The sequence below is a fragment of the Myotis myotis genome, unplaced genomic scaffold (assembly GCF_014108235.1).
Source record: "Myotis myotis isolate mMyoMyo1 unplaced genomic scaffold, mMyoMyo1.p scaffold_m19_p_4, whole genome shotgun sequence".
Classification (NCBI taxonomy): domain Eukaryota; kingdom Metazoa; phylum Chordata; class Mammalia; order Chiroptera; family Vespertilionidae; genus Myotis; species Myotis myotis.
This window is the reverse complement of record NW_023416346.1, coordinates 46,691,628-46,701,891: the sequence shown is the minus strand read 5'-3', so window position 1 is coordinate 46,701,891 and position 10,264 is coordinate 46,691,628. Positions and strand designations below refer to the sequence as shown.

The 10,264-nt window shown below is 48.9% G+C and overlaps 1 protein-coding gene across 1 annotated transcript; it reads left to right on the top strand.

Moving 5' to 3' along the window:
• Positions 1-6,410: 6,410 nt before the first annotated feature.
• Positions 6,411-7,266, top strand: LOC118653836 (transmembrane protein 89-like). The gene is made up of 2 exons (XM_036304666.1): positions 6,411-6,704; positions 7,081-7,266. Exons 1-2 carry the CDS (start codon positions 6,411-6,413, stop codon positions 7,264-7,266), a joined length of 480 nt encoding a protein of 159 aa, XP_036160559.1.
• The last annotated feature ends 2,998 nt before the right edge of the window (positions 7,267-10,264 follow it).

The window sequence follows — 10,264 nt, the reverse complement described above, 5'->3', positions numbered from 1 at the left end:
TCCTGGTTCATAGGTTTATGCTCAACCACTGATCCACTCTGGCCAGGCACTACAAAACTTTTTGACTTTATAGCTATTCCAGCCTTCTTATGCTTCATGTTTGTAGGGTTTATATTTTTCCATCCATTTACTCCCAACTTATTCTGTGTTATTATTTAAGATGAAATTTTATAAACAGCATGTTGATTCTTGCTCTTCCATCTATTTTATTAATCTTTTACACTTAACTGGATTATTTAGATGATTAACATATAATTACTAGTATAGTTTGATTCAGGCCTAATATTATATTATTTGTTTTAGGTTGGTTTCTGGTGTTTTTTATTTATATGTTCTCCATTTCCTGTCATTTTTCGGATTAGTTAATAATTTTTAGAATTCCATTTTATTTGTCAATTGAGTTTTAATCTACATCTCTTTACTTCAGATGATTTTCATTAATCTAAGTGAAATTTTACTTATTCTTTCATTTGTTGTCTCCATTTTATTAAGCCCATTGTTTTAGTTTTAAATTTTGCATTTTTATGTTGGTATATCTCTGCTGTGACTACCTATCTTTTCATTCATTATAGTTCTTTGTTTCTATTAACATACTGAACATAGTTATAAATATAACTTAAAGTTCTAGCCCGATAATTCCAACATCTAGGTCATTAGGATTGGCATCGGTTGGTTGTGTTTTCCTTTGAGTGTGGTCGCATTGTCCTGGCTTCCATATGTCAGATAACATTGGCTTGCATCCTTGGTATTTTGAATGCTATATTGTGGAGATTCTGGATTTTGTTATATTACCTGAAGACTATTGGTGTTTGGTTTTAGTAGTCAATTAATTTGGTAAAGCTCAAGCTGAAAACTGTCATCAGTTGTAAACATTAGCCAAGAACTCAGTTCAGTTTCTTAGACCTTAACTACAAGGCATGCAGGATTCAAATGTCAATCAGAAATTAAGGCTGAAGTTAAACACAGAATTTAGGGGTTTCTTTTCACAATTTCTGTCCTTTCCTAAGTTTCCTCTCATCTTATAATCATATGGTCCCATGTTTTTCTCACCAAATATTCTGGCCAAAAAGAAAATGGCTTGTACCGCATATCATGAACCATAATGATTCTGGGTATCCTCAGGGTAAAGCTGCCCCCTTCCCCCCAAAAAAATCTAGATACTCATTCCATTTGGATCACTTGCTGCATGTTTTTGCTACCCTCAAAAAAATCTTCCTACATTTTTTAGGCTGAAAAATACTGAGGTAGTTGTTTATCATGTACTATTGCTATTAGTAGAGTGTATAGCCATTATATGCAGAAGGGTTAGTTAATTAAGCCCTGATTCCTTAAAACTAGAAGGGAAGCTCTTCTTAAAGCATAAGGAATCACAAAGACCAAAAGTAAATTTATACCAGACACCTACAACAGACTAAAATGGAACAAAGTAAAGCAAATAGAATACATATTAAATGAATATTAGTATGCATAATACAGTGTACTACAAAAGGATGAACAATACTCTTTATAATGTTGTTGTACTTACCAGAGCTTAAACATACAAAACAACATAAACTGATGAACAAAAACAGATCCAGAGACAGAGAAACATCAATCAGACCATCAAACCTCAGAGGGAAGGTAGGGGAGGGTGGAGATAAGGGGGAGAGATCAACCAAAGGACTTGTATGGATGCATATAAGCCTAACCAATGGACACAGACACTGGGGGGGCGGGGGGAGGTGAGGGCATGATTGGGGCATTGGGGAGCAATGGGGGGATAAGGACACATGTGTAATACCTTAATCAATGAAGAATTATTTAAAAAATACAAAATACATAAATAGAACTACAAAGAAAATGTGAGAAATCCAACTAATAACTTGGTATTAAAAAAACTTTCTGTTACTGATAAAAATCACACTAAATATTAAAAATATAAAAGATTTTGCCCTGACCAGTTTGGCTCAGTGGATAGAGCATCGGCCTGCGGACTGAAGGGTCCCAGGTTCGATTACAGTCAAGGGCATGTACCTTGGTTGCAGGCACATCCCCGGTAGAGGGTGTGCAGGAGGCAGCTGATCAATGTTTCTCTCTCATCGATGTTTCTGGCTCTCTATCCCTCTCCCTTCCTCTCTGTAAAAAAATCAATAAAACATATTTAAAAAATATATAAAGGATTTCAACTATGCTATTAATAAGGTTTATTTCATGGAATATTATACATATGGTCTCCACTTATTCACCTTCTGGAAGTAACTTTGTATATGATGCATGACTGTGTTTTCATTTTTATCTCCTCTAACTACCTCTCATCATCCATATGTGGCCAATATATTGTTGTTAGATTTTTAGAATCATTTGGATTTCTTTGGAAGAAAGCCCAAAACATTGTATGATATTAAAATTAAATATGTTCAAAGTGTTTTCTTATATCTAGAGTTGTGTATGATGTATGCTTTAAGGAACAAACAAAAAGCACACCTTTCTTTTCTTCTTTGATCAATGATGTATAAAACTCAAAAAATAAGAGTACATTTATAACTTAGAGCTGAGCCTCAAGTGGGCATTAATGGAAACAGTGTTTGGCATTTAACTCCTGTAAATACATCTGCTGAATAGAACTACTTCAGTGATCAATATTGTCTAATTCAGAACTACAAGATCTTTTAGTTGTAAAGGACATGGGAAAATAAATCAATGAGGAAAATGTTCTAACCTTGTTGTTAGATTTTTCAATTAAAAAAATATACAATTTATCATCTTATTATTTCCAGTTCCTATAATATAGTGAAATCAACACATTTGAAGAACAGCAGTATGCCTATCCTTCAATAGAGATAATCTGAACTATTAGGAGTCTCTGTTAAAGCTGCATGTGTCTTAGTACAGATGATTCTCAAAAGTTGTGGCAAGTCATACTGATATGTAATTTGTTATTATTCACATAATTAGAAAAGCAATGGTTTTTATAATTTAAACAGGTTCAAGATTGTATCTTGACAGATGGCATTCTCATGAGTATTCTGATATTTTTTGAGTGGGAGGAAAATGAAAGTTTTACACAGTGGTTTGCAAATTCACTGTAACCAGCTACATTCTAGATCAGCAGTTCTCAACCTGTTGGTCGCAACCCCTTTGGTGGTTGAACGACTCTTTCACAGGGGTCGCCTAAGACCATCCTGCATATCAGATATTTACATTACGATTCATAAGAGTAGCAACATTACAGTTACGAAGTAGCAACGAAAATAATTTTATGGTTGGGTCACAACATGAGGAACTGTATTTAAAGGGCCAGAAGGTTAAGAACCACTGTTCTAGATTAAACTAAATTTACAGTATACGTATATATATGGACTTTGGCTGTTCTCAATCATCAAGCCATCATACAGTGTTTCTGCTTAAAAAATTAGAACTTTGTGACTGACAAAGCATAGAAATTTGCTATTATGAATCACTAGAGGCCAGATGCATGAAATTCGTGCAAGAGTAGGCCTTTGCAGCCGCGGCTGCTGCCTCAATCCCTTCCTCGCAGCCATGGCGGCTGCAGCCCCAGCTTCATCTGGAAGGTAGCCTGGAAGGACATCTGGACGGCCATTTGGTTGATTTGCCTATTACACTTTCATTATTATAGGTCAGTGATGGCGAACCTATGACACGCGTGTCAGAGGTGACACGCGAACTCATTTTTTTGGTTGATTTTTCTTTGCTAAATGGCATTTAAATATATAAAATAAATTTCAAAAATATGTCTTTGTTTTACTATGGTTGTAAATATCAAAAAATTTCTATATGTGACACGGCACCAGAGTTAAGTTAGGGTTTTTCAAAATGCTGACACGCCGAGCTCAAAAGGTTCGCCATCACTGTTATAGATGGTAGTTCTTAATTTCCTTACAACATTTTGGGCATATCATAGAATTTTGGATTACACATCTGAAGGACTCTATTTTCAGGTTACTTTTTGGTACTTTGTATGAAATGTTTCTTGTAAAAAATATATATTTTTGTTGATTTCATAGAGGAAGGGAGAGGGAGAGAGAGAAAGATCAATGATGAGAGAGAATCATTGATTGGCTGCCTCCTACATACCCCCTACTGGGATTCAAGCCCATAACCTGGGCATGTGCCCTAAACAGGAATCGAACTATGACTGTCTGGTTCATAGGTCAATGCTCAAACACTGAGCCATGCGAGCCAGGCTGAAATGTGTCTTTTCTTTCTTGTTGATTTTAGAAACATTTGTTTTCTGTTATAGTTCTACTATGTCACTACGATGCATCAAGTATATACATATATTTTTGGGGGGGTCTCATTATATTTCTGGAACCTGAGGATGCATGTACAGCTGACCCTTGAACAATAAGGGTGTTAGAGGCACCACCCTCCCATGGAATCAGAAATTCCCACATAACTTTTTACTCCCCCCAAATTTAAGTAAGGTTGACGTTTGGTATCCACAGGGGATTGGTTCCAGTAACCACTCTCCTCTTCCCCCAAACACAGATACATCAAAATCTGAGGATGCTCAAGTCTCTTATATAAAACTAGAGGCCCGGTGCATGAAAATTCATGCACTGGAGGGGGGGTCCCTCAGCCCAGCCTGCCCCCTCTCACAGTCTAGGAGCCCTCAGGGGCGGGAGGTGATCCGGCAATCAGGGTAAGCCTGGCAGTGTAAGCCTCGGCTGGCCCTGGTTACCTGAGCCTCAGGTGGCCCTGGGCAGCTGGGCAGCCACCATGTGAGGCTTGCCTGTGCCTCGGGCCAGCTCTGGGCAGCTGGGGGGCTGAGAGGACTGGGGGACTCCAGAGGCAGGTGCGTGGCAAGGCTGGGCCCACCAGGGGGGAGCGGGCCCGGCCTTGACGCACACCTGCCTCCCTGGCAGGGCTGAGGGGACTGGACACTGCCATATTGTGGCTGTGGGCACCACCATCTTTGAGGCAGGGCAGTCAATTAGCATATTTCCTCCTTATTGGCTGTGGGCGCCGCCATCTTTGTGACAGCATGAGGGAATTAGCATATTCCCTCTTTATTAGATAGGACTAGTGGCCCGGTGCACGAAATTCATGCACGGGGGAGGGTGTGTTCCTCAGCCTGGCCTGCACCCTCTCCAATTTGGGACCCCTCGAAGGATGTCCTACTGCCAGTTTACAGGGATCAGGCCTAAACCAGCAGTCAGACATCCCTCTGCTGGCTCCTAACTGCTCACCTGCCTGCCTGCCTGATTGCCTCTAACCACTCCGCCTGCCGTCCTGCTCGCCCCCAACTGCCCCCCCCCGCTGCTGGCCTGCTTGCCCCCAAATGCCCCCCCACCAGCCTGATCACCCCAAATTGCCCCCCCCTTGCTGGCCTGCTCACCCCTACCTTCCCTCCCCACTGGGCTGCTCATCCCCAACTGTCCCCCTGCTGGCCTGCTCACTCCAAAGTGCCCCCCTACTGTCCTGATCACCTCCAGCTGACCCCTACTGATGGCCTGCTTGCCCCCAACTGGACCCCCTGCTGGTTTGCTTACCCCCAATGGCCCGCCCCCCACCAGCCTGATCACCCACAACTGCCCTCCCCTCTTGGCCTCTAACCACCTCTACCTCAGCCCTGCCCCCATGGCTTTGTCCGGCTAACATCTGGAAGGTTTCCTGGAAGGTCTCCCAGTCTAATTAGCATATTACTCTTTTATTAGTATAAATATATTTGTCTGTAAATATGGTTATGATTGAAGATATGAGTAGGACCAGGTAAAATTTTATAGAATGGGCCTTTTATTAGATGGTTTGCCATGTATGCATTTTTTCTAAAGAAGTAAAAATTACTTTAAAAAATGTTTCAGGAAGACTTTGAGAAATTTACAGTATCTGCTTTTCTTCCAAGAACGTTGTCACTTTTTTTTAAAAAAAAATATGTTTATTGATTCCAGAGAGGGGAAGAGAGGAACATCAATGATGAGAGAGAATCACCAATCAGCTGCCACCTGCACACCGAACACTGGAGATCTAGTCCAAAACCTGGGCAAGTGCCCCAACCAGGAATTGAACCCTGACCTCTTGGTTCATAGGTCGAAACTCAAACACTGAGCCATGTACCAGGCAGGCCTGGCTCTTGAGCACTCACTCTGCTGCCTTCAGGTGGGGCAGGCGGGACAGCAGCCCAGGGGCTTCTTTAGAGTGTTAGGGGGTGGGTGTGAGGTGTGGAGCAGGGAGGGCAAAGGAGCCAGTCCCTCAGTCCTGGGCCCCAAGCCTGCCCTCCCGCCCGCCCCCTCCGTGCCTGGCACCGCCCCGCCCCCAGCCCCCACTATATTTTCCCTGGGGGCTGCCCCTGGGGAAGGCTCAGACCCACTGGAACCCGCTGCCTCTGCTTCCAGGTGGGGGAGGGGTGTTTGGCCCCGTTGCTAGGCGCCCAGGCCCCGGTTCCACTGGCACTCGCTGTTGCTGTCGCCATGCAGGAGGCACCGTCCTTCCTGCTCTTGCTCCTCCTCCTGGCCATGCCTGCTCCCTCCCAGGCCTGGTCTTGGCCCCTGTGGTACCAGGTGGGGCTGGACTTGCAGCCCTGGGGGTGCCAGCCAAACAGCCTGGAAGGCTGCGGGGTCAGCCTGGGCTGTCCCGGCTACTGGCTGCGCCTGGGGATAAAACCCATCTACTCGGTGATGGGGGTCATGCTCACCAGCGCCATGATTCTGATGGTGGGCCGCAAGGTGCTGCAGCGGCGGGGCCCGCAGGGCGCCAGGAACGAGGTGAGAGCCTCCTGGTCCCCCAGCCTCCTCCCTGGACCGACACCCAGTGAACCCATCCTCTCTCCACCCGCCCCGCCGCCCACCAACCTCCTGCCCACATCTGTGGGCCCCTGCTGCCCCCCTATACCCCATGGTCCGTACATATGCCCACACCCATTGATCCCTGACCGTGCCCCAGGGCCAGGACCCTGCCCCTCTGTTTCCCTTCAATGCCTAGTCCTCATCCAGCCCCCAGGGGCCCCATGGCCACTCCCGCCCACAGACCCTCCGTCACCCAGCTCCCCCCTCACCAGCCCATCGCCCCAACCCAAGGGGGGCCCCTCGTCGAGCCCCTGTCTGCCCCTCTGCTCTCACTCTGCCTCTTGGTCCTACTCAGCTCCCGCAGGTGCCCGCTCACACCCCTAGACTACGTAAGCGGCGGACCCAAGTCTCCGAGCGCGCCCAGCTGCGCAAGGTCCTGCACATGACGGACTCCCTCCTGGCGAAAATCCAGGGCCACCTGGAGCATCTGGCCGAGCAGCAGCCCCGGCAAATAAAGGGCACTCCCACCCAGTGTGGGTGACCACCACACCTCTACGCCTGGTGGGCACTGGGGTGGGGAGGCCTGAGGCGCTGCGCCAGACTGGGACTGTGTGTCTGTCTCCCTGGGTCCCCTCCTACGTGTAGAACCAGCAGCTGACTCACTGCTCCACTGCCCCCCCACCATGACTCGCCTCCCTAAGGGTGTCACCCAGAAATACAGCTGCTATTCTGGGGCTCCCGGAGGCGGCGCCCAGGGGGGTGGGAGGAGACTTGACCATCGGGTCAGACTTGGGTGGTCCAGGGAGGGAGGCCCAGAGGTGATGACCAGCCAAGGCTGCTAGCTGGGCTTCGGACCTGAGCTGGGGCGGGGGCGGGGGGGGGGTGGAGGGGAGCCCTGGCTGCCTCCCCCTCAGTGGTGCCTCCAACCTGTGCTCTGGCACCTGAGTGGCCCTTGCTCCAGGGCCTCCCAAGGGGACCCTCACCCCTTCCTCTCTCCCTCCTGCCGCAGGCAGCCCGGCATGCAGCACTCTTAGGGTCTCTGTTTTAGAAACACAGCATGACATTACGAATTCAAAACTAGAAGCAAGTGCGCTAGGATGACGCGGAAAGAAACGACAAACGTTAAAGCGTCGGTGAAACTGCAGTGCGAGGCCCAGGACCAGAGCACGTCTGGGTCCCCCGACATTTCTGTAACGCGCCTCCCCCCCCCCCCCCCCCCCAGTCCGCTGCTCGCTCTGCTGGCCTCTGCAGAAGGGTTTTCCACACAGAGACAGAGGGCAACTCCGTCCTAACACGCCTCGTGAGGTTTGTGTCTCCGTTACTGGTGGTTTAGGAAATGCCTCTCCCCCACGTGCTGTGGGTGCGGTCACACCAATGGCCCGGGCTGTTGGCAAATCGGAGAAACTTCCAGCAACGCTTCTCATAAGAGACGCTGTGTGAGCTGGAATAATTGTCCACAGATGAACTCTGGGCTCCACACGTTTCAAGCCTGTTTTCCTTCTCGGCCCACAGTTTCTAGCCTTGGGCGCTGGGGCAGGTTCTAAATGGAGGACCTTGGCCTCCGTCCTGGGCCCAAGGGGGGGGGGGGGGGCGGGGAGGCCTAGAGGCCATTCCTACGGGACAGGTGGGGACAATGAGCTGAGACACAGGCATGGAGCAAACAACATGTCCCTCTAAGTCTAAACCCAAACCAAGTGCCTCCCTGTGGTAGACGTGCTGCCCCCCAGCGGCCCAGAGCCTCATCACAGCGGGACTCCCCCGATGCCCAAGGACTCCCCGTAAACATCCTGAGCTCCCCCTTAGAGTGCGCTTCCCAGAGAACCCAACCAGCGACAGTCCCCCACTCACCTTCCTCTTGGCTGCACCCCCAAATGTCACAGCCCCTCCAGTGTCACCTTCACAAGGGGAAGCGGGGTAGAGGCGTGTCCCAGTGGGAGAGGACAGAGGGCCTGACTGGGTGCGGTTGGACTCTCTTAATTTTGTGCGTTTTCAAAAAAGACTTGATCCTGCGGACACACTCCTGGGAGTTCTTCACAGGCCGGGGAGTATGTAAAGGGCACTGGAGGCTGAGAGAGCGTCATCAGCCTGCTATTAGGTCCACGTCTACATTCCGCAAGGTTTACCGCGCACCTACTGTGCGCCAGCCTGCTGGCTGAAGTGCAGAACACTGCGGGCCCCTCCTCGCCCACTCACAAACGGGAGGGTGGTGATGGTGGGACAGACTCAAAAAGGCAAAATTACTCTGCAGAGGCCCGCTGGCCCTGAATCGGCGATGAAGGGGAGAGTGCTCCTGTCGGGAAGAGCAGCACTTTAGGGCCTGGTCGGGGACCATAGGGTGGTCAGGACTTCAGGAGACAGGAGGGGCTCTGGGGGGGCAGACGGGGGCAGGGAGGGGTGGTAGCCAGAGTCATAGCCCCTCAAGGTACCCGTGGGGTCAGCGAATATGATACAATTCTTGGCAAAAAGAACTTTATAGGCAGAACTAAGATTAAAGACCTTAAGCCCTGGCTGGTGTGGCTCAGTTGGTTGGGTATCGCCCATCCCATGCACATGCCCAGGCTGCAGGCTCAATCTCATGTCAATGTTTCCCACTCTCTCTCCCTCTCCCATACTCCCTCTAAAAATCAACAAAAATATTTTTTTTTAAATATATTTTATTGATTTTTTTACAGAGAGAGGAAGGGAGAGGGATAGAGAGCCAGAAACATCGATGAGAGGGAAACAGGTGAGAGGGAAACATCGATCAGCTGCCTCCTACACACTCCCCACTGGGGATGTGCCCGCAACCAAGGTACATGCCCCTGATGGGAATCGAACATGGTACCCCTCAATCTGCAGGCCGACGCTCCATCCACTGAGCCATACCGGTCAGGGCAATAAAAATATTTTTTTTAAAAAAGATTAGCCCTGGTTGGTTTGGCTCAGTGGACAGAGCGTCGGTCCGCAGACCGAAGGGTCCCAGACTTGATTCTGGTCAAGGGCACGCCCTGGCCGCGGGCTTCATCCCCAGCGGGGGGCGCGCAGGAGGCAGCCAATCAGTGACTCTCATCATTGATGTTTCTCTCTCCCTCTCCCTTCCTCTCTGAAATCAATAAAAATGTATCTTTCAAAAAAAGATTAAAGACCTTAAAACAGGGAGATCACTTTGGGTTGTTTTGGTGGCCCAAGCACCCTCATGAGTCCTTCCAAGCAGAAGGGAAGCTCTGCCTCTGCCACTGGCTTCCGGGATGGGGAGCGGGTCCCCACCCGCCAGGGTCCGAGGCACTCAGGAGATGCGAGGGCTGGGCATGCCCGCGGGTGGCAGCCCCGCAAGGAACGAGCCGCAGCCCCACAACCACTGGATCTGAACTCTGTCACCGGCCTGATGGTTTCTTATGGCAGCGACAGAACACATGGGTGTTAGACCCAGAGGCCAGAGGCCGGGCGCTCTAACACGCGAGCAACAGGTGGACATGGCTTCGGAGCTGGGCGGGAGCGCAGGCCGGAGAGGAAGGAGCATGACGGACAGACAACATGGCCTCTGTGGGTTCAGGGAGCCC